The sequence below is a fragment of the Triturus cristatus genome, chromosome 11, assembly GCF_964204655.1.
Source record: "Triturus cristatus chromosome 11, aTriCri1.1, whole genome shotgun sequence".
NCBI lineage: Eukaryota > Metazoa > Chordata > Amphibia > Caudata > Salamandridae > Triturus > Triturus cristatus.
Window position 1 is genome coordinate 907366010 of NC_140594.1, and position 25267 is coordinate 907391276.

At 47.1% G+C, this 25267-nt stretch overlaps 1 protein-coding gene across 2 annotated transcripts in view; it reads right to left on the reverse strand.

The window, feature by feature from the left end:
- Positions 1–25267, reverse strand: part of ARHGEF26 (Rho guanine nucleotide exchange factor 26) — a 380265-nt gene that overhangs the window by 50302 nt on the left and 304696 nt on the right. For both annotated transcript variants that reach the window (XM_085634821.1, XM_085634822.1), the window contains exon 12: positions 4388–4597. In XM_085634821.1, the coding sequence (XP_085490947.1) occupies positions 4388–4597 (210 nt within the window). The remainder of the gene's footprint in view (positions 1–4387; positions 4598–25267) is intronic.

A 25267-nucleotide genomic window follows, 5' to 3' on the forward strand; every position in this document is an offset into this window, starting at 1 on the left:
CTTCGGTTACGATGGGGGCCGGAGGCTCCGGGCCGCTCGTCACCTGGCACGCGGCGCAGCCTCTTACCACCTCATCCACCATGCCGTCTAGGCCGGGGAACCATATCTTCGCCCTCATCCTGGTCTTCATCTTCTCCGTCCCTTGATGGCCTTCGTGGGCGATGGCTGTGGCTTGACGGCGTAGTGCGGCGGGCATGACGATTCTACACCCTCGCAGGATGACACCATCGCGGGTCATACTTAGTTCATTCCGCACTCGCCACATCTGCTGCAAGTCCTTCTTGTCCTCGTCCGCCCACGAGTTGGCGGTGTGCAGGAAATCAGCCCAGGACCCCTTCTGAAGAGCCCCCCGTGTCCTTGCCAGCACGGCGTCGTGCTCCCCGGCACGTATGATCTCTTGGATTGTTAAGATCCGAGGGCAAGTTAGAGCAGATAAGAGGTCGATGTGCGCTTCAGTTTCCTCTTCCTCTTCTTTCCCGACCGGGGACGTCACCCCGTTTTCCGGGTGCCGTGACAGAAAGTCTGCCGGGTTCTTCGCACCTGGCCGGTATGTCACCTCCATCTGATATTGCTGTAGACCGATTGCCCACCTCTCGATCCTCGGGGGGGGGTGGGGTGCTGTCCCCTTGAACAGGGGCACCAACGGTTGGTGGTCTGTCACCACAGTGAACGGATGCCCGCAGACATATAGGTGGAAATGCCGGCAACCCCAGCGGATGGCGAGCGCTTCTCGTTCAATCTGAGAATACCTCTGTTCAGTTGGGGTGAGCGCCTTGCTTGCGTACGCCAGGGTGGCCCATGTGCCTGGTTCTTGCTCTTGCGTGAGGACTGCGCCCAGTCCTACCGGGCTGGCGTCGACAAGCAGCTCTGTCTTCCTGGTCGGATCAAAGTAGACTAGAGTGGCCTGGTCCAGCAGCGTGGTTTTGATCGCACGGAATGCATCTTCTTCCTCTTGCCCCCAGCGCCACAGGGTGTCTGTCTTCGTGAGGCGTCGGAGGGGTTCCGCTGTGGTGGCTAGGTTGGGGATGAACCGCCCACAGTACGTGGCCATCCCAAGAAAACTGCGGACCTCTGACGCCGATGTCGGTGCAGGGGCGTTCTTGATGGCCTGGGATTTTCTTGGATCCACTTGAATGCCCTGGTTGGTGAACGTGTACCCGAAGAATTCGATGCTTTGTTGAAAGAACTGGCACTTCTCCTTGTGCAATGTGACCCCAAACTCTCTCAGCCTCATCAGAGTGGATCGGACTCGTCGGTAGTGTTCATCCACTGTTGTGGCGTGTATCAATATGTCATCACTGACATTCAGTACTCCTGGTAGCCCTTGCAAGATGTCTCTGATAGTGTTCTGAAATATTTCTGCTGCCGAGGAGATGCCAAAGTTAAGGCGTCGGTACCTGCGTAGCCCCATGTGCGTGCTGAAGGTAGTGATGTACCTGCTCTTTTCGGCTAGCGTTAGCTGGTGGTACCCCGCGTTGAGGTCCAGTTTGGAGAACCACCGGGCTCCGTTAAGGTCTGCGATTATATCATCCATCGTGGGCGTGATGTGCCTCTCCCTTTTGATGGCCTTGTTGGGCAGCCTCATGTCGATGCATACTCGAATCTTGCCAGGTTGCCGGGGTTTTTCCGCTATCACCATGGGTGACACCCAGGGGGTGGGTCCAGTTACTGTCTCTATGACACCTTGCTCTTCCAACCTCCTCAACTCCTCTTCTACCAGCGGGCGTAGGTGGAAAGGAATCCTCCTGTGCTTTAGCGCTGTGGGCGTGACTGAGCGGTCAATATGGAGCTTGACTGGTGGTCGTCGGATGTTCCCCAGACCGGTGAACAGCTCCGGAAACTGGTCCAGCAGAGTAGTCGTTTGGGAGTCTTGCACCTTCCGGAGGAACGCGATCAACCCGAGGTCTTCAGCCGCGTGCCCGCTGAGGAGGGTGTCTGCCTCTTGATTGATCACATGTATGTCAATGGTGATCTCTGCATCATCTGACTTCACTGGTACCGTCATCTTTCCTGCCAACGGTAGTGGCGTGTCACTTCCATAGGCATAGATCTGGGCTTTAGACCGTCGGAGTTCAGGCCTGGGTCGGAGGCGGTTGTATTGTTGCACTCCCATCACTGTGACTGACGCCCCTGTGTCGATCACTGCGTTGATCCTGGACCCAGCGACTAAGATGTCGCACCTCGGTTGCGGCCTTCTCGAGCTCTTGAGGGCTCTGGTGAATGAGATCAGGTACGTCTCCCCTTCGTCATCATCGGACTCCATCGCATCTTCCTGCAGGGCTTGAGCCTGCTTTCGCCCTGTGGACAGCGACAACTGGGATAGTTGTCTCACCATGGCTTTCTCCGGCCTCTTTCCTCTCCGATTCCGTTGTGAGGCCCGTTTGCGACAAACAGACGCAAAGTGGTTCATTACGCCGCAGTTGTCACACGCCTTTCCTTTCGCGGGGCATGTTCTGCCTTCGTGTTCATCATACCCGCAGTACCCACACGGGGCTGCAGGCTTCTTTGCCGCCGGCCGGCGGGAGGCTTCGCGCGTCTGGAGTGCGTCGGCCCGCTCTGTTTTGACCGTTACTCCTGATCCGGCGCCTCGCGTCAGCGCCACCTCCATCTCCTCCGCGCGGGCATCGGATAGATCATGGGACCGTGCCAGCACTAAAATGTCCGCCATCGGGATGTTCGGTTGGCGGAGGATGAGTGTCCGCAGCTTCTTGCTGCGTATGCCGCATATTATCTGGGCTCTGATCTCTTCTTTGGCTCTGTCCCCCACGAGGTGCGTGTCAGCCAGCACCCTCAGTCGAGCGTGGAATGCATCCACCGACTCCCCTTCTTTTTGCCTCGCTTGGCGCAGTTTGAAATGTTCAAAGTCCGGGTTCAGTTGGGGGTCGAAGTGTGCATTGAGGGCTCTCACGGCCGCGTCGTAGTCATCCGCGTTCCCTGTGTTGGGGAGGTGCTTAAATAAGAGATAGACCTCTTCTCCTGCATAGTGGAGTAGTAGGGACCTTTTCACGGTGCCATCCGTCTCCCTGGCGCCCGCAAAATAGTTGTCCAGTCGGCCAATCCATGTCTGCCAGCGTGGGGCGGCAGTGGCGGGGTCAGCCGCTTCACTGAACGGCGGCAGGACGCCGGAAGCGGGGTGCAGAGGCATTGCCTGGGCGGGGCGCTCATCATCCCCCATGGCTCCCTGGGGCACAGCACAGCAGGATGGAGGGCAGCGGGCGGAAGAGGCCGCAGAGATAGGAAATGTTCACACTAGGTGCCGCAGGTGGACGTCAGGGCGCAGCTGGGGCACAGCAGGCAGACTGGGGCCGAGGGCTTCAGCACCCAGCCAGAGCACAGCAGGGGCACAGAGCTTGACAGTCCAGAGGCAGATTCGACAGTGCAGAGGCAGGGATGTTCATCTGCCAAGACAGGCTGTGTTTGGTGCACACGTGCACTCACCGTAGGGCAGAGGGGCCTTGTTGCACTGTTCGCGTGAGCCTGAGCACATTCCAGCCGGCTCGACAGGAACACGTGCGCGCGCGCGGGACTGCCGCGGAGCGCGTCTTTCAGCTGGGGCACACGTGGTAGTTCGTCGCCTTCGTCGCCAGTGTTGTGGGGCCACCTGCGCTTATGGAAGCCCTCGCTGCATGCCCCGGCGCCGCAGTAAGACACCACACTCCGTTTACCGGTCTCGGCGCGTAACTGCCCTCGCAGGCCGCGCCCCTTTATTTATATAGGCAGGCGTACGCCACGCTCGTGGCGTACGTATTGCGTATTAACATTATGCGCTCTAGCGTCTAACGCTAGAGCGCTAACTGTAACACATGGGAAGCTTGTCAGAAACAGTGCAGCGTAATCCGGACGGCGTAATGCACCGTCCACATGGATTACAGGCCGAATCCGACTGGCCAACAGGCTCCTTGAGCCCGTCAGAAGCCAGCTGAAATGACCGGCCGGATTAAATTCCGACCGGCTGTATTATAATCAGCCGGTAGGTATTGAAACTGATGATGCCGGTCGTAAAGCCTCCGACCTAAGTTTGGAGGCTTTACGACCGACCTCGTAATAGGCCCCTTAATGTTGAAAAACTGAGCAACTGTTAAACCAATATGTTAAAGCTTCCTAATTGTGGAACGAATAATTATATATTATTTGTTTTGAAAAGTTTGGTTGGAGGAAAGTGCGTCCTTATTCCAAGACTTAAACAAGCCTTTAGTGCTCTGGATTAATTTCATTAAGGTGAGAAGTTAATCAACTATGGATGCCATTAGTGTGACATAGTTTTATGCTGTGCATGTTTGCATTTAATGTACAGGTGCCTGCATTTATTATATATTTTAAAAACACAAGAAACCGGCATTTCATGTACACATGGGCTAAACAGATACTAAAGAAACTCAATACTTACAGGGTGTCCGCGCCAAGAAGTATTTCTACCTCCTCTCCTGCATAGTTATTTCGGATGGTTAATGTGAAGAGAAAACTAGCTGATGTTTGCCTCGAGTACAGCATTGGTGTGCTGGTCCTTACTGGGGACATGTTTACTTCCTCGTTTTCGTACGGTGCAACTGATAGATGCTCCTTTAAGGAATAGTCTGTGACGTTGTAGCTCTCCTCGCTGCAATAGAAAGAATAATGTAAAGGAATGGAGTCGGTCAATATTTGCAATATACACCTTTCCAAAGCGAGAGCTAGTAAAGTATTTTAACAAAAGGTTACCACATTTTGCTTATGGTGACCATGCAGAACTGTCAGGCTTGCTATTAAATAAGTTGCATAATAAATACATTTTTGTTCTACATTTTTCATGGAAAACACAGTTATAAAATTTTAGGCATCAAACATTTCATTCAAATATCTAATAAAACTGTTCATGTATGATTCAAATTTTAAAATACTTGCTGTACAGAACTGAACTCACCCCCACTCCAAAAAGCTCTCAATAATATTATCTCATTATCAACACAGTAATAGTGGCCTTTAAATATGCAGCGGAACACCTCCTGTGGTATGCTGGCACAGCAGCATGGGTATTGCTCCTTATAATAAATACAACATTGAAACATTTTACAGCACGGATATCGATTTGATCATCTAGACAATTTTGTAGGGATTACAGAAAGGAAGGGGTCTCTGATTTTAATGAATTTAAGATTGCAATGGCTTATTCTTCCTTTTTATTCTGTCGTTCGGTAGCATCTGTAAGGTGGCCAATGAGGATACCTTTGATTAGAAGGAAATTGGAAAAGGTGAGCCTGAGACACAATGGCTAGTGCGATGGCTTTCCATTAGTATGTGCTTGTTTCCAGATGAGATAAGTGATGTTATGGCTTGTGTATTACTTTTGGATCGTGGCTGTTCTGCATGAATGCTATGTCTGTCTGTCTGTCTGTCTGTCTGTCTGTCTGTCTGTCTGTCTGTCTGTCTGTCTGTCTGTCTGTCTGTCTGTCTGTCTGTCTGTCTGTCTATCTATCTATCTATCTATCTATCTATCTTCTAGCTCCACTCTGAATGACGGCATGCTGCTCTTTCACAAGGAGCATGTCAGCACACAATTTGTTTTTGCTTTTAGACAACGTTTTTGTTATAATGCGGAGGCACGGCAGCTGCTAGACCAATAACAGTTTACAAAAACCATGTTAAAACAAGACAAACATTGATAAAACTAAAAGGCATACCACCAATGCCAGACCTATTGGCTTTGCCATGCTTGTTTCTTTTCATGTTTCCCATAATCTTTTCGAAACTGATTTCACACTGATTTTCCATTATGAACATGTTTGGGAAATACTAGCATGTATCAAACACGTTTTACTAAATGATGCTTCAAAGTACCTACAATTTTCAAAGTAGTAGCAAAATGTTTTTAGTGCCAATTTTTTTGTGAACATTTTATTTTGAAAGCAAAGAATCATAATTCTTGCTTTCAAGTTTCTGCAAGTATATGCATCTAATTTGAGAGGATTGTGGGAGCATTATACGTAGCCTCATATTGTTAAACTGCAAACGTGTGCACACATTTTTATACTGGAGACACTGTCAGTAGTGCAATCTGACTTTACAGCATTTCTTAGAGCTCACACCCTGATAATAAAGGATTTGCATTAATGAACTATACATACAAGTTCGGACAACATGAACACATGGGTACAAATGTTACCTTAGCTGCAGAAAATGTTCAGTGACTGATTCATAATCTATAATGTGGTACTGTGAACTCGCAGCCAAAGGGTTTGTGCTGCAAAGGTTTGAATCTACTTGTCACAAGGTCAGCGGGGAAGCCGCAGGACAATGGGGTGACTGGTGGGAAGCACGTGAAATTACAGCGCCTATGCTTTCTTCTCGCCAGGAGGACTCGTGGCAGACATCGCAAACGGACCTATCTGATTCCGATGTAGGTCCCTTTAACTGGGACACGCTAGGGGAAGGCCCCACCCCCTCTAATGACGTCGTTGAATGGCGCCTAATAAGGTGCCTCGGAAATCGGAACCAGGTGTGCATGGACACCGGAGAGAGGCTCGAGTGGAAGGAGAGTGAAGGATCGAGGAACCGAGACCCTGAAGACCAACCCAGACGCCCGGAGAAGACATCCAGCCCGAAGGGAGAGAATGAGTGCGGAGACTGGAAGGCGAAGCCAGGAGGCCACCGAGAACATGCTTCGCCGAGCCACGCCCCCGGAGGAGCGTGGCTGACTCGGGTACGGGAAAGAATCTCTGGCTGGGTCGGGAGGCGGGAGAAGCCTGAGGGTTAACAACGTTGCCGCTCACTGCCTCCTCGTTGTATAGTGTAAATACCCCTTCCCCTCACTGCCACTCTTCACCACCTCCCGTTTCTTCTCGCTTCAATCCCTTTTGTACTAGAGTGTTTTCCTCAACCCCTACCCTCGTGAGTTTGACCATCGGGACGTGATATTGACCCCTACCTTTCTGCTGTTTTCTTTTGGGGACTCCGGAGCACCTTTCTCTACCTCTGCCTGACGATTAAGGGAGGACAGTGAACCCATCCTAGAGGAAAGATTCCAGCCCGGAAGAAGAGGAGGACTCTTCATCGTTTACCTGTTTTTTTGTTTCTTTGTTTCTTATCCAAGCCTCTTATTCCTTTTTTTGTTGTTCAAACTGGCAACTCACAGAAGACGTGGCTACCTTAAAAAAAAACCTTCTTTGCCCCGACGTAGCCTTTTGCGCATTCCTTCTGACCCGGCTGCACTGGTGGAGAATGCGGGCATAGAAGACCCCATCTGTGATTTAAAGATGGATGCCTTGATCCAACACTTGATTGCTTGGCTTGCCTAGGTTCTGCTCGGCCTCCAGCACTCTTCGAGCATTGCATTGGCTGCCGATCAAGTCGCGAATTCATTTTAAAGTTTTATGTTTGGCTTTTAAAATCTTGAAGGGATCCGCTCCCCAGATTCTTTCGAATCTTATCTCCAGCTATGTACCAACCCGTTCATTAAGATCTTCGGAGCAAGTGCTTGCAGTAGTCCCTAGGTTCAGGCTTTGCCGAGCTGCTGGGCGCTCTTTGCGGACGAAGGCTGCAGCGTTATGGAATTCGCTCCCGCTTCAGCTCCGTACAATTGACGACCTTTTGTCATTCCGGAAATCTTTAAAAACCTTCTTGTTTTAATCTGTTCCCTTTATTCGTGGTCGTGTGTTTGTTGTGTTGTATCTTGTTGCGCGCCAGGACGCCCCTTAGCTGGGGCAGCTGTGCGCGTAATAAATGCTATTAACATAACATAACATTAAGGGCCAGGAAAAGCTCGAGTGGGCTGTCGAGCGTCAGATGGCCTCTGCCAAAGAAGACCGTGATGTGTTCAAAGACACCATTGCGGCGCAGATTGAAGGTCTACAGAAAGCGGTAACTGAGCCCCCTTCCACTCCCTTTCGGGAAGCTCGAAGCCCAAGTCACCACACCCCCGCTGGAGTCTCACTACAGAAATACATGCATGGGGAAGATCCAGACGCCTTCCTTACGAACTTTCAAAGAGTAGTCAGGGCATGTAGCTGGCCCCTGGAGAAGTGGCCGTTTTTTTTTAGCTCCTCTCTTGACGGGAGAGGCTCAAGCTGCATACCAGGTGGCTAATGCCACCGGGGACGCCCCCTATAATGAAATAAAAACGATCATCCTGGACCACCTGGGCCTAGATGCTGAGGCCTACCGGGTAGGCTTCCGAAAAGTGAGAGGAACACCCGGCGAAAATCCCAAAACATTCTTTTTTAGACTCAAAATGGCAGCCGAGAAATGGCTAACCCATGGCACTAGCTCCAAAGAAGAGATTATGGAAAAGATATATTTGGAGCAGTATCTTGATGCACTTTCATGTACCACCCAGAAGTGGCTGCGTCGGCACACTCATTTGACAGCCCAACAAGCCATAGAAATGGCGACCACCTTTTTGCGAGCACAGCCGAAGGTGGGCGGATGGGAGGGAGAAAAACTGCGCCACCAAAACCTCCGGGTGGACAAGAAACCCAAGATCAGGGAACTGACAAAGCCAAGACAAACGAAGTACGAATTACCAAACATAAAAGGACCCCAGTGCTTTGAGTGCGGGGAGTGGGGCCATATAGCCCGTGCATTCCTTAGGAGGAGGCCTACGGAGGAACCTATGGAATCGGGTTACATCACCAAGTCCATCTTGTACACCGCTGAGATGGGGACCGCGTTTCATGTAAGTGTACAGGTGAATGGTAAGAGTATCTGAGCCCTTCTAGACTCAGGCTGCAAGCAGTCCGTCATTCAGAGTATGTGGGTCAGCCGTGAGCAAGTGTTACCTAAGTCCACCGTACCCATTCGGTGTGTACATGGTGATGTAAAGCCCTACTCCCTAGCGGTTATACCACTCATCCACTCCGCAGGGTTTAGAAGCCACATAAAAGATGGGGTCCTGGATAGCCATCCAGAGGATCTCATCATAGGGACAGACAACCCCGATTTTCTTGACCTATTTAGACATGTGCTAAAAACCACAGAGGGAAGGGGCTCACAACAGGCTAACAGCACTACCCCTGTCGCCCCAGCGTTGATAACCCCGGAGCCGTGGCTTCTTGATTGTAGTTTCAGATGCGCACAGGCCAACGATGCTTCCCTGTATAACGCATGGGAACAGGCCCATAGCACCCCGGATAGCATCACCCCCACATAACCCTGGTTCCTCATCAAAGATGCACTGCTGTATCGACAGGCTTCCCCATCTGAACCCCAGCAGTTATTGGTTCCCGTGTCCTTTAGGGAACAAATCATGTTCTTTTCACATTCGCATCTCACGGCTGGACACACAGGGGCAGAGAAGACCACAGAGAATGTGTTGAGGCATTTTTATTGGCCGGGGGTTTATAAAGATATCAAAGTACACTGCCAGACCTGTACTATTTGTCAAAAAAGGAACACACATAGGCCCCCAGATGTTCCGCTACAACCCCTGCCAGTGATAGGAACCCCATTTGAGCGAGTCGGGATGGATCTGATAGGGCCTTTACCCGCACAAAAAAAGGAAACGTAGATGCGCTCGTGATTGTGGACTATACCACCCGATTTCCCGAGGCCTACCCACTTCGTACACCTACCACTCGCAACATAGCGAAAAAGATTCTTGGAACTATTCTCAAGAGTAGGATTGCCTAAATAGATCCTGACAGACCAGGGTACGCCATTCGTATCCCGACTAATGAAAGAAGTATGCCAAACACTTGACTTGCGTCACATCAGGACTTCCGTATACCACCCACAAATGGACGGACTAGTGGAACGATATAACGGAACGTTGAAAACAACTTTAAAGAAAATGTTAGAGGTGAACGGCAAGGAATGGGTTCAACTTCTACCCTTGGCCTTGTACGTAATAAGGAGCCAAGTACAGAGCAGCTTAGGCTGCTCCGCCTTTGAAATGCTGTAAGGTCGATAACCGCGGAGTCTCCTGGAGAGGACAAAAGAAGCCTGGGAGAAGGAAGAAACACTGGAAACCAGAGGAATGCTGGAATACACTCAGGGGTTGAAGGCAAAGATCGGAAAACTACGTGACCTAGCTTATTAAAGTCTCGCCAAGAAACAAGAGAAGCAGACCCAATATTACAATTGAGGAAAAAAATGGAGGACTCTAAAGGTGAATAATTGGGCCCTGGTGCTGCTACCCACGTCTACCCACAAGTTCAAGACTGAGTGGAAAGGACCTTACAGAGTTGTCTCCACCATAGGGAATACCACATACAAACTGCAGATGACACCAAACCGTACCCAGGTATTCCACATAAACATGTTGAAGAAGTGGATAGGCCCACCACCAAACTGGCACCTTCACCGTACCTACCCTGGCGAGTGATACCAATACCTTGAAGCAATTAGTCGTCAATACCGAACTCACCAGGAAAGAAAAGGAGGAGTTGATGGAAGCCTTAAACCCTTATTCATCAATGTTTTCCGACCTCCCTGGGAAGACCCACCTCGCTGAACACAGGATAGACACCTTGCCAGGAAAAGTGATCAAACAGCGACCCTATAAAATACCCGCTGCCAGAAGGAAAGCAGCCCAGCAGGAGGTACAGGACATGTTACATCTAGGAGTAATAAGGCCTTCAAGGAGTGAATGGTCGTCTCCCATTGTGATGGTACCAAAGCCAGATGGGAGCACCAGTTTCTGTATGGACTTTCGGGCACTCAATGAGATATCGTCCTTCGATGCCTATCCAATCCCCCGTATAGACGAACTGATCGAAAAGCTGGGAGAAGCCAGTTACATCACTACATTGGATTTAACAAAAGGATACTGGCAAGTACCCTTGTGGGAGGAGGATCGGAAGGAAACAGCATTCTCAACTCCCGATGGGCTCTTTGAATTTACAGTGCTACCATTCGGACTGCAGGGTGCTCCAGCGACATTTCAGCGACTCATGAATATGATTCTACGAAACCACCACGCCTTTTCATCAGCGTACCTGGATGATATAGTGGTCTTTAGTCCCGACTGGAAAACGCATATACAACATCTTCGTTCTATCTTACAAGCACTACAAACAGCGGGATTACATATTAACGCCAAGAAATCACGGGTAGCCTTCCAAAAAGTAAAATATCTGGGGTATGTACTTGGACACGGCCTCATATCTCCACAGGAGGAAAAAGTTAGAGCCATCACCGACACCCCCTTTCCCTCCACTAAACGAGACATGAGAGCTTTCCTGGGCCTGATCGGCTATTATAGACGATTTATACCCAGGTTCTCTGAGGTGGCTTCTCCATTAACCAACACCCTCCAGAAAGATGTAAAACCCCAGGTCCTCCTACACCCCACAAAACAGATGTTAGACGCATTTCATACATTGAAGCAAGTCATCACCACTAGCCCAGTGTTATCCTCACCTGATTTTTCACGCCCCTTCATCTTACACACCAATGCCTCTAACCATGGCCTAGGCGCCGTACTGTCACAAAGGTCAACAGATGGCATAGAGCACCCGATAGTCTATGTTAGTAGAAAACTGTTTCCGAGAGAGATGAGGTACCCCACTATTGAGCGTGAGTGTCTTGCAGTCAGATGGGCCATAGACAAGTTGCGATATTATCTCGAAGGCCATCATTTCACCTTGTACACTGACCATGCCCCCCTCCAGTGGATGAGCCGTAACATCGCTCATAATCCACTGGTACTCCGTTGGTTCCTCTCCCTCCAGCCTTTTTCAATTACGGTCAGACATCGCAAAGGGTTGGAAAATGGTAGCGCGGATTATCTGTCCAGAATATTTCCTCTCCCCAATCGGGAGAATCCAAGGGTGGAGAAGTGTCACAAGGTCAGCGGGGAAGCCGCAGGACAATGGGGTGACTGGTGGGAAGCCTGTGAAATTACAGCGCCTATGCTTTCTTCTCACCAGGAGGACTCGTGGCAGACATCGCAAACGGACCTATCCGATTCCGATGTAGGTCCCTTTAACTGGGACACGCTAAGAGAAGGCCCCACCCCCTCTGATGACATTGTTGAATGGTGCCCAATCAGGAGCCTCGGAAATCGGAATCAGGTGTGCATGGACACCGGAGAGAGGCTCGAGTGGAAGGAGAGCGAAGGATCGAGGGTCCAAAACTCTGAAGACCAACCCAGACGCCCGGAGAAGACATCCAGCTCGGAGGGAGAGAACGAGTCTGGAGACTGGAAGGCGAAGCCAGGAGGCCACCGGGAACACGCTTCACCGAGCCACGCCCCCGGAGGAGCGTGGCTGACTCAGGTACGGGAAAGATTCTCTGGCTGGGTCGGGAGGCGGGAGAAGCCTGACGGTTAACAACGTTGCCACTCACTGCCTCCTCGTTGTATAGTGTAAATACCCCTTCCCCTCACTGCCACTCCTCACCGCCTCCCGTTTCTTCTCGCCTCATTCACTTGTGCACTAGAGTGTTTTCCTCACCCCTACCCTCGTGAGTTTGACCATCGGGACGTGATATTGACCCCTACCTTTCTGCTGTTTTCTTTTGGGGACTCCGGAGCACCTTTCTCTACCTCTGCCTGACGATTAAGGGAGGACAGTGAACCCATCCTAGAGGACAGATTCCTGCCTGGAAGAAGAGGGGGGCTCTTCATCGTTTACCTGTTTTTTTATTTCTTTGTTTCTTCTCCAAGCCTCTTATTCCTTTTTTTGTTGTTGAAACTGGCAACTCACAGAAGACGTGACTACCTTAAAATAAAACCTTCTTTGCCCCGACGTAGCCTTTTGCGCATTTCTTCTGACCCGGCTACACTACTTGAGCCAAGGACAAAATAAACATGCAAACTTGTAGTCTTTGACCCCAACAAATATGTCCTGGGCGTTGGACTATAACCAAAGGGGATGATGGACGGAGTGTTGAACATTGCAAGCACTCACCCCTAGTCAACTGATCTGGGTTTAATCCATCATCATTCTTTAGCTCACTCCACCACCCCAGTTCAGACATGGCCATATGCAAATCAGTCTGACCCTGTGCTTCATAGGAACAGTCCAGCCCGAACTGCCAAGCCATGTCTTCCCTGGACCGGAAACAAGCTTCCTGGGACCGGTTTGGGGTTCATAACCCTCATCAGCCAGTCTATCTCGGATCCAGTGGCAAAGTGAGCAAGGGACCCACGTCTGGGCATACTCTGCCAATTTAGGGCGAAAAAAGCGATACCAAAGGGGATGATGGACGGAGCATTTGAGCAAATCAAACACTCACCCCCTGTCAACTGATCTGGGTTTAATCCATCATCATTCTTTAGCTCACTCCGCCACCCCAGTTCAGACATGGCCATATGCAAATCAGTCTGACCCTGTGCCTCATGGGAACAGTCCAGTTCGAACTACCAAGCCATGTCTTCCTTGGACCGGAAACAAGCATCCTGGGACCCGTTTCTGGCTAATCAGCCGTCATCAGCCAGGCTAGCTTGAATCCAGTGGCAAAGTGAGCAAGGGACCCACGTCTGGGCATACCCTGCCACCTCAGGACGAACAAAGCAAAACCAAAGGGGATGATGGACGGAGTGTTGAACATTGCAAGCACTCACCCCCAGTCAACTGATCTGGGATTAATCCATCATCAATCTTTAGATCACTCCGACACCCCAGTTCAGACATGGACATATGCAAATCAGTCTGACCCTGTGCATCATGGGAACAGTCCAGCCCGAACTGCCAAGCCATGTCTTCCTTGGACCGGAAACAAGCATCCTGGGACCGGTTTCTGGCTAATCAGCCGTCATCATCCAGGCTAGCTTGAATCCAGTGGCAAAGTGAGCAAGGGATCCATGTCTGGGCACACCCTGCCAACTTAGGGTGAACAAAGCAAAACCAAAGGGGATGATAGACGGAGTGTTGAACATTGCAAGCACTCACCTCCAGTCAACTGATCTGGGTTTAATCCATCATCATTCTTTAGCTCACTCCGCCACCCCAGTTCAGACATGGCCATATGCAAATCAGTCTGACCCTGTGCCTCATGGGAACAGTCCAGCCCGAACTGCCAAGCCATGTCTTCCCTGGACCGGAGTGCTTTTGCTTATTCTAAAGTGAGAAAGGAAACTGTAATTGTTATATATTGTAAGTGGGGGTGCAGAAATCCGAAACATTGAAGTCAGAGTAAGATTGGGGATTTCGAGGTGAGTGTAGCCCAGCGCTTTGGGCATCAAAAGTGAATTTTGAAAATGCGTTGGAGGCACATTGCATCTGTTCGATGTATTTATACAATAATCAAACAATTCTGTAGAATGTGCATGTATGCTTCCCAACCCCACCCGCTCACCATTGCCCCACCACACCCCCTCGCTCGGTGTTTTAATTGCTGCTGGACTCTCTATCTTAAAAAAAGTGCTTTTGCGCTACTTTAATTTAATATTTTGTATTTACCAATACATTTTGGCTTAGTATATTTTTTTTTTAAAGTCCCCTACGTCAATTCTCAGATGTACATGCATGTTGACGGATGTAGTACGACCAGCCATTGGCTGTCTTTTATTTTATTTTATGTTTTTTTTTTTTGCTTTTGTCCATGCTGAACAGCATCTTGTTGAAGCTGCACAGCACCACCAAAAGGTACTGGCAAACCCAACTGGTCCCAAAGTTACGACCTATTGGCTTTGTCAATATTTGTGTGTGCAGGGTCAGGTTGAGAGCGGATTAAAAACAGAAAGTCATGGTCATAGTTGGTGGTGTTTCAGGTAATTAGGAAAGGATTAGACAGCACAATGTGCAGTTATAGTATTTTAACAATATGCACATTTACACTTTCAGGTGCAAAGTACAAGGAAGTCCACGGTTTTGAACAGAAACACACACGATATGCTCAAGTGCAGGTATTAGTCCTACAGGTTCGCGTATTAGCACTAGATCACCTCTCCTCCTCAAACACTGTACTTTTTTTATATATGCACAAGAGCATTGGTGTTATGTCATTTTTTTCTGCTGCTCCACACTTATAAATTAAAATAAAAACGACTATGACTACTAACTGTATGCCTTTGGTTTGTACTCGTCTAAAATCCTACTACGCGGCCAAACAATGTAAATTTACTCAAATTAATGGCAGCCGTTTTTCCCCCAAATTTAGATAAAAGGTTGAGTGAGCGAACATGTAGCCCCCATCTTGCAGGTAGGACCTCTGGGCTATCTGTGCACTAAACCAGGGCTTAGAGTGGGATGAAAAAACTGGGGGGGGAGGGGGGTGGTGGTCTCACAGGGGCGTGGCCTATGAAATTAAGGGCGTGGCGTAAAAAAACCAAACAAGCTAAAAATCTGTGCTCGTATAGTGTCATCCCGACTGGCATTTTGCTGCTTCTGTCATTGTTTCCAAACATATAATACAACAAGTAACATTACACCTACAAAAATCCACGACTATTGGCTTTGTCAATGTGTCTTACTTGCATATGATAAATAAGCAACAACTACGCCTTCATTGTATATTACAATGAAAATGTTTCAGTGATGAATTGATGAGACTCTGAAAGAACTATAACGAGTCCTTTAAAGTTACATCAAAGGCAGTGCAGGGTGGTACTGCTGCAGAGTTAAGATTTTTCCCCATTGGGGTGAGGGCAAAAACGGAGAGTCCGAAAGGGACCCACCCGTCTCAGCTCCTGCTTTTTAGAACTGCCGGTGCTGAGCACCGGCAGGACCCGTCCCACTTAAACCCCTGCACTTAGCAGTATTCGAAGCACCCTCTGTAAAAGGGACAACTACAGAACACTGTAGGTCCATAACAGTCTATACAACCACTAAAGATCCTATTGCCACACTTGACATATTGTGGAAATGATCAAATAAACAAATTATAAATTGAATTATATGCCTCTGAATCTTAGATATGCGTAACTGAGAGGTTATGAGTGCAGAAATGGGGAAGCATCTTAAAACAGGATGCTAAAATTCACACATTGCTAATAGATGGCATACAAAGCGCACTTGTCTTCACACTCTCAAGGAAACACCTGAGTCAGCTTTGGTCTTCACAGTGTGTACGTTTTATTAAATAAAATTCTTGGCCAATTATTCCATTGGCCTATCTTATTTATTGTAGAATCTTTAAAAACACTTTTCTTATAAACACCACAGCATTCAAATAGATCTCAAAAACACGCATTATCATTATATTTACAACCCGCTCTCCAAGGGGCGGGCCTTGCTTGACCTTCGGGCTGTGCCAGCAGGCCACAACCAAGATAGCCTGCTCTCCTTAGGTTGACCGCCCTCCGGTCAACAGAGCCGCAGGTAAATAATCTGCCACCACTTGTGACCACCAACGGCTTCCAGGGTAGAGCTAGAGAATCCAGAGCCACCAGCAGGTCAGCCCCAGATCTCTCGCCAGCCCGGAACCCATGAAATGATTTTAAAGACCTGTTCTGGGGACAAAATGGCACCTACTAACGGAGTCCCTGTCATTCCTCTTGCTCAGGACCCCGCCAGGATCCCAGAAACCCCGCTTAACCCAAAACCTTAGCTTCAGGGATGGGTGGGTGGGCAACTTGGATGCGACCTCCAACCCCAGGCAGGAAAGAGGGCAAAAGAGGGGGCGTATTCGGGCTCGCTGGCTTTTCAAGCCTCGCGCCCACGAAAACCGCTTCCGGGTCACCGGCCTTTACTTCCTCCCTACGACTTTCCGGCTCCTGCCAACTAGCCCAGTCCCCTTCCGGGTTATGCGACCCGGAAGGGATGACTTCTATACAGCCGTCGCTTTGCTGCCACTAACGGCGCCACGCCCCCTAGGAGGGGTGGCGCCCTTCATTGTCAATAGTATTATCCCCTGGCTAACACGTGGCCCGTGAGTACAATGGCACAATCAGACGGTTTTGCATTTCTAATAATGTGCATTAGAAGTAGAACATATGAAGATTCGTTTTCCCCTAAATATGCGTCAAACTAAAGGGTCTACATATGCAACGTGCAGTTGAATACAACGTGAGAGTCGTGACATGAGGATTTTGCAGCTACATGTGACCTGGTTGGTTTATTTTCAGTAGGTATGTTTCCCGCGCTTGCAGTAGCCATTGGCCCCTCACCTGAGTTACGTCACAGCTGGTTTCCACAGTAGGCTTTCTGTCACGTGCTTTGCAGCGAGTTTCCAATGGCCTTGCTCGAATGCCTTTTTTTTCACTATCTAACTTGCTCAAGGTAAAGACAATACACTAATCCTTGTAAATGATCCACTTAGAGAAGAAAAACACTGCACACAGCAATGCATGTTTTATAAGATCACACCAATTAGACAAAACACAGACACACCTCATAAAACAACACGTATTATTCGGATTAAACCGTTCAAACGACAGGTTTAGAAACGCCCACCAGCGATCTCTGGCAAGAGTCCTGAAGTAGGTGAACCATTACCAGAAAACTATGTTTCAATTAGCGTTGGGTATGTTCGGAGTTTTGACGTAATTTAGAACCGCTATTTAGATCAGAATAGCGGCAAATCTGCAAATATCAGTGTTTTTCAGTTAAATGAAGCTGTGGAGTAGTAATTCCCGACGAGTATATAGATTCCTGCATTTTTCTATGCGGATTTTATGTAATTCTATCATTTTCTTTGAGATTCGAGGTTTAATTCAGTATTAGAGAGATTGTTTGCTACCAGGAGCCCACTATTAAAATCAGCAGATAGCGCCAGATAACTGGCAGCCTCGTACAGAGTACTTCGCAGGGCATCCAAGGGCTGCAGTGTTAAAATAAGTAATGGGAACTGTGATCGTGGAAGCCAAAGGGACCGGGCCAGAAATATGGCTAAAAAAGAAATACATATTTTACAACTAATTTGTTGGCCTGTCACCTTCACGTAAATAAATATAACAATCTCACCTCACGTGAAAAATAAATGGAAGTTAAATTAATCAGTGGGACAAGCATTATTTTATCTTATGCAATAATTTCATGTATCTGTGTGTGTAATCAGTCACACAACTGAATTCTGGTTGGTGCACCAGAGAATACTGACAAGTAATATAGTGCTACAAGTTCCCAGCCTGCAACTTAAAGCACTGTAAAAATGTAAGTAATTAGTTTGAAATGTTATTACACACAGTATAGGATAAGTTGCTGCAAAATGTGCAGAGATTTTGAGCCAGGTGTACAGAGCCATTTTGTGGTCACAAAGCCTGTGATTTGCAGAATCAGAAAGTTTGCAATCATTAAATGGCCAACTTGATTTGCTACAGGGCAAAATTTGCTTTGAATGGGATAACAAACCACTATTCGCAAGAGACATGTTTAGGGCGTCCCTTCTAAATAGCAATTTGTTTTGGACATATATCAATGTTTTGCGATCGAAATCCAGTTTCAAAACATTGAAAAGTTACTGACTCCTGAGTTGGGGTGGTAACACAGGTGCATATGTAAAAAATATAAATCAAAAGGTTTGTTGGGAAGTAGGCAAGGGACCACTGCCCGCTATAAAACAAGCTTAAAAAGATGTTTCATTTTTTAAAGGCAGCGCCATTATCTTTAAGAAGAATGGTCTGTAATTTAGAAAAAAGGTTTACTTTATTTACATGCGATCACCAACATGGTGATCTGCTGACCCCAGCACACCACCATCTATCCCTGTGATTGCATTCCAAAATAGTGAATTGCACCCTACCTCATGAATATTGATGAACTAGGCCCGACTGCAACCCACCATGATTTGGAATTTTACGAATCAAAAATTATTATTCATTCCTACAAAGAAGCTGCTCAATTTACAGCTACTATTTACCAATGGATATTTGGTACATCAGACTCTAAGGGCCTCATCTACAAGAAAACAATGCAGTGCGGCACTGCAAGCCATTTAGCTGCGCCGTGCTGCGTAATTTTCAAAGCACAGGAATGTATTGTATTAACAACAATAAGACGCATCCCTGTGCTTTCCCCTGTGCTGCCGCACTATTGGCTGTCATGCGCCAGCGCAGGCACCCTTGTGTCATTTTGCAAGAGTGTCTGCTCTGCGGGGAGGATTGTTTTTGTGCAGGAAGGGATACGTTTCTAAACAAAAACAATCATTAATGGCATTTTCCTCTTTCTATGTGTGCTGAGTGTTTACTTTCTTTTGAGAACTCTCCACTTCAAATTAAAGAATGCAGGTACTCAGTGCCTGACAGTGCCTACCCATTTTAGGAACTGTTATAGAACCTGGCACTGTACAAAGGGGTGGTATGGGATACAGTACCTCCTGCTAAATGTTATAAGGATATTGGAAGTCACTGAAGAGTTTTGTGACAATACAGAGGAACAAGGCCACAGGCTGAGTTCGTTTATAAGGTCAAGGAGCTCAAAGGTGACTAGCCACATCCTCATAATGCGTGTCAGGGGGTACTTTATTCCTTATAGAGCATGGTCCCACCATAACCCTTCCCACAAACCACTTACATCTTTGGTTGTTGCTGTTTCATATGAAAGAGATAGGATGTTTGCAAACATGAAGAAATGAAAGTAGAATCTTTAGTGCAAAACTGAACACACCAAACAACAGTTAGATATTTGTTGAAAAAGATGTTAGAATCAGTTGAATAACATCAGATAAAAAAAGATGTGTTGGAACATGCATAGTAATTCTATCTTTCTCATAATTACCTAAAGTGTGTAAAACATAAATATGCTTCCATAAAAAATATTCTATCTGCTTATCACTGTTCATCTAAAAAATCAAAGTTGAAGAAAAAAACAAGCTTTCTTTTCATTTTTAAACTGCAGCTTTAATTATGCCCTGTGATCTGCCTTGCCCCTAGCAGCAGGCATTGTGATGTCAGAACTCAGCTTTAATTAGCTACTACAGTCAAGCGGCTATGCTATTTTTTCATTACAGACAACTAGAGACATCACGTGACCTTTAATAAGGAAATTAGATACATGCATTTATACATGGATTGAATGGTGTAATAAATTATTTTTCCATAGCACCATATCTTAGGTTTGCATGTGAGAAAATTGTGCATTGGATACAAAGTGTGCACAGCAGGGGAACATATCCACCACAGGAAAACCAGTGACTATATGATACAATAGCAGCTCTGGATGACATCCATTGATTCTACAAATTGTGCTTTGATAGCACCGTGTTCTAGGTAATAATTGCTAAATAATAACTGGAGCTCAGTACTAGTCTGCATCCCAAAATTATAAGATTGTCTTTCATATCAGAGGGCTATAGAAACATGGTAGTTAAACTCCTCGAACACCGATGGTACACTGTCCACCTGCACATTTCCATCATCTCAATGGTAACCCTATAGGCCTATAACCTAGCGCCCATCGGTGCCACTGGAACCAAACTACACCCAACTGAAAATCTCCAATCAGGTTTTGGGTTGCTTGAGTTTTGGTTCGGAAGGATCTGGCCTGGCAGTTGTAGTGTCTTTTGAATTAGAGATGACATGACCCTTTTAGTTCTCGGTAAACTCCGTAGAAAAGTGATGTAAGTGCGTGGGTATGGGTAATAGAATTCATGATATAGAATGTTCAGTTCATGGTTACACGCTAATGAATAAAGATGTGTAATACCAAGCTCCGTGTATGGCGTAATCATTTACAAGTACCCAGGCTGGGGTAGGACACTACAGCAGATTTGGGTTGACAGTTCCAATTGGAGCACGGTCAAGAACTCATTTGCATATGCCTGGTTCCAAACAGATAGCATGGTGTGCAAAATAATGACTTTCCAATTTCTTGAAGACACTTACAGACCAGATGGGAAGGAAAAGGTCACAAAATAAGGGTCTGGATTTCATGTTCAAAACACTCCATACTTGTGCCTCATATCATATTTTCAAAAGGAACAAATGTCCCTTGCTCTCCATGCCACTAGTGTCAAGCTAGTGTGGCTGATGAAGGGTCATACCTCGAAACTGGTCGTAGGATGCTTGTGTCGAGTCCAGGGAGGACCTGGCCTGGCAGTTCGGGCTGGACTGTTCCCACAGGAAGAAGGGTCAAGACTGATTTGCATATGGCAGGGTGCAAACTGGAAGGGCATGAAGAGCAAAAAACGATGGATTTAGGCCCAGATGTCTGTACTGGGGTGAATGTTTGAAATTGTTCTGCATTCTGTCCATCAATTGTTCTTTTTGCATTTTTCAGCCCCAGTGGGACGGGTATGCCCATTTGTGGGTCCCGTGCTTTCCAAATCAAGCTAGCCTGGCTGATGAAGGGGTGATACCCTGAAACTGGTCCTAGGATGCTTGTTTCCAGGCCAGGGAGAACTTGGCCTGGAAGTTCGAGCTGGACTGTTCATATGGGGTGCAGGGCCAAGACTGATTTGCATGGCATGGGGAGCAAATAATTGATTTAAGCACAGATCTCTGCACTGGAGTGAATGTTTGACATTGTTCTGCATGCTGCCCATTAATTGTTCTTTTCGCTCATATCATATTTGGGCATTCCATCACTTCCACCTGGGTATTGTCCACAACAAAGACCTCAGTTTGAATCACCAGGTCATTACTGTTACAGAATTAGAACTCCTGCAGCATTTTAGGCAAGTTGGACCAATCAGCCCTCATAAGCTTACCCATTCGTATTAAGCTCTCCAATTAATTCTTGACAGTGTCAACACCATCTACTTGCCTTGTCTATTACCTGTTAGAGCACTTCTGAAGTTTGCACAATACTTTTGGTTGGCTAAGTACAGTTTAAGAAGGGGAGGCCTCCTTGTACAGTTTGCTTTCTGCCCATGCCTGTGACTTTGTTCAAGGGAGGTCGTTTTTAGTGTTTTTTGTACATTTTATTTTTGCAGTTTCTTACAGGTTCCCAAAAAGTTTGCAAAATGAATCTTACTGCGTACAATATCCAATTCATCATCAATTCCAATGATAAAGTGTGGAGTCTAAACAGGGCAAAATATAGAACATCACAAACAGCAACACAAAGAAAGGAATCTTGCACATTTTGCACATGTTCAAAACAGTATACCTACCACAGTTCGGGAAATGTGCTGCTAAGTAGTACAATTTAAAATCTGGTACGGCTAAGTCACATTGGTCTCTAAGCGAGGACAGCTTTTCAATACTTATTCTTGGACTTTTCTTATTCCATATAAAAGAAGAAATCAGCCCATTCAGCCTTTGAGAAAAGTTACTATGTAGTACGCAGGGAATAGACGATAACATTCTAATGAAAATTTAAGCAGTAAGATTGGTGGATGTGATGGCCCTCTTCATTGAGAAAGATCAAACTGGGTTTATCGCTAAAGTCAACTATACTATACTGTACATTATTTAACAGAGGCAATCGATTATTTTAATCTCACTAAGACTCCTGCAGTAGCTCTGTTTATTGATACAGAGAAGGTTTTCGATCTTGTGAAGTGGGATTACTTGTTTTTGGTAATGGATGTTATGGGGTTTCCATCCCAGTTCACGGGGGTGACAGCATCTCTGTATCAGGGAGTTTCTGTGGCAGTATCCCTTAATGGTAAGGTCTTTGAACCCTTTCAGATTTTTAGAAGCATTGAGTAGGGTAGCCCCGTGTGCCCAACGCTTTTTGCTCTTTTTGTTGTGCCTCTTACTTGCTGCATCCGTGTAAGAGTTAAGACAGCAATGCCTGGAACTGCGAAATGTAAACTGTATGCTGATGACTTAGTCATGTATCTAGCACCTGAGAGAGGGGTATTTCAAGGAACTATTTAGCATATTTCCCAATTTTCACGGCTCTCGGGATACCGAGCAAATATCTCTAAGACCAAGATTCTGTTTTTAAATATGGGATGTATACATTTTTGCATTTAGATCTTCAGAAGATGTATCAACAAAAGCCCATCAGGTATCTCGGTATAAGGGTCTCTGGAAATTAGAAGGATTTGTATGAATTAAACTACCCTGCCCTGTTTTGTAAGACTCAGGCTCTGCTGGAACGGTGGGGAAAGATGCCAAAGGATGACGTTGGTTAAAACGCATATTTTACCCTTGTTCAAGTTCTAGGGAGGTTGGGCCAATTTATTTCTTCAGTTCCACCAAATATGGCATTTTGGGTTCATTTGAGGCCTTAGTAGGCTGGTGGAGTCCTAACCACCCATTTAACTCTTCTCATGCTCCTCTGAGCCTTATGGATAAAAATCTATTTACTTATTCATCACAACCTATATACTGGACTTCAGAGGAAAAGGCCTGGCTTTGCTACTTTAGATTATGATAATGTCTTACTAACTGTGATGCTTTACTTATTGAGACAAGTACCAGCCTTGCTCTGGAGAGTACTAAGCTATTGTATTCTTCTAACAAGACCCTGTCAAAATCTTGTTAGCTACCGAGTTTGTTTACTGGAGCTATGTGGAATGTGGCTCATCATGGTGTCTTTCAGACAGGAGGCATAGCAAATGGTGTGTTTTTTACTGATAAACCTAAAACTGGCAACTTTGCATTATACACTGGCCATGATTTCCTTTCCACACTGGGGCAGTGGGAATGCCAACATGGTATTTCCACTGACCCGGTGAGAATACTATGCTGGTTGTTCAGGTTTTACATACAGTAGACAAGTTGGGAGCCAGCTAGGCCTTTTTTTCATCTCATGCTAAGGTATGGGACTTTTTGGATGATTGGGAATGTTAGACCTGGCACCATTGGCGTGGGTTTCCCCTGTATTTTTGCGGTTGCATCCTATGTTTTTGCTGTGTGTTGAACTTCGTTTTTGCGGGTCTAGATGCTTTGGGCACCTTGCCACTATTGTTCAGTGCCAAAGTGCAGAATGTTAAGATGCATCTTTTAGTGAGGGTGATTTTTACACTCTGGGTTTGAAAATACCACTTTTAGAAAGCAGGTATTATCTTGCCTAACCATCCAGTGTGCCCCTGCTAGGTTGTGTAGTGACTGTCTGGCTTTGGAGTGACAGAGGCTGGGGATGTGCATTCTGTTCAGACAGCCACTTGGGGGTTGAGGTGTGTCCTGTCTTTCCGGGGTGAGTCAGGGCTGGGCTGAATGAACCTGGGCTGCATTCAGAGTAGGGGGAGGAGATTTCTTCACACCGGAATGGGCCTGGTCTGCCAAGGACAATGCTGTCTCCACCTCCTGCCAGAAAGCTGCACCAAAGAGGACAGAACTGGTTTTGGCTGGGCAAAAAGCTTCTCTGCCACAAGGAAATTATGTTGTGTTATATAAAGAGGGTCCCAGACCCCAGACTTTTAGATCACTTCTGGGAATCAAGGAGAAGAGTGGAGAAACTGAGGAGAAGTACTGCCCCTTTCTGTGTGCTGTCTGGGGTTGGCCTGCAGTGCCTGTTTCTGCCAAGGAAGGGACAAGTACTTTGCTGTGTGCTGTGTCCCCTGCTTGAGGAAGATCTCCAAAGCCTTGAAGTAGCCCTTGTCTACTGTTTTGAAGTCTCAGGGATACAAAGACTTCACCCCCAGCTCCCCTGAATCCCCTTGCTGAGCGTTATGACCTGCCAAGATGTGCCTGTAGCTGTTCTGAGCCTCTGGAAGTTGTTCTGGCTGTTGGGTGCTGAAAAAGTAACGCATCGAGGAGAAGCGCGATGCATCCATACCGGTTTCTGATGCATCGCCAATGAAACCACCGCAGCGCCTGCCCGTGGCTCGAGAAATCGCTGCACGCCGCATCAGGTGCATGATCTCCGAAGTCTGAGATCACCACACTGATTCCGACGCAAGCCCTGCTGTGCGGCTGCAAGAATCCACGCATCGCCCAGGACCCATTGCTTCGAGGCGCAGGCCTGTTGCATCATTGGGGGACGCAGTAAGAAACTGATGCATCACCTACCCATGCAATAAGAACCGACGCATTGCCTCCTCTCCGGTAAGGAACCGACACATCACCTCCTGTGCGCAGTCGTAAAGAAACAACGCATCACCTCCCCCAAAGTAAGGAACCAACGCATCACCTTCCACAGAGTTCAAAATGGCGAGGCGGGTCAGTTGGATAGGGAGATCCCAAAATTCCTTAGAAGGCGACTGCATAGTGCTATCATTTGGGTCACTGGATCTGGTCCAAGATATTCTAGAAAGGGTGGGCAACAGGTTCATAGAGAAAACAGGGATTAGTATCCTGCCCCTTGGTTACTTCTACAAACCACAGAGCTCCTTACAGCCTTTGCTAGGGGGGTTCCCGGTGGGAGGATGGAGACAGCACAGATTCGCCATCCCTATGAATAATCAATATGATGTTTTTTACCCCCTAGACGACAATGATTGACTGTCCTCACTGGATGAAGGGCTAACTGTGGACATAGGTACTATAAGGGACATCACAACAGCAATAGCACCGATTGATTGCCTGGCGGTCGTGGAGACTCGTGATCCTAAGTTGTCCCATAGGTCAATTACAAAGGAACCCATTGAGAAAAATATCATTGTTTTTTTTTTTTTTTTTTTTTTTTTTTGAAACCGT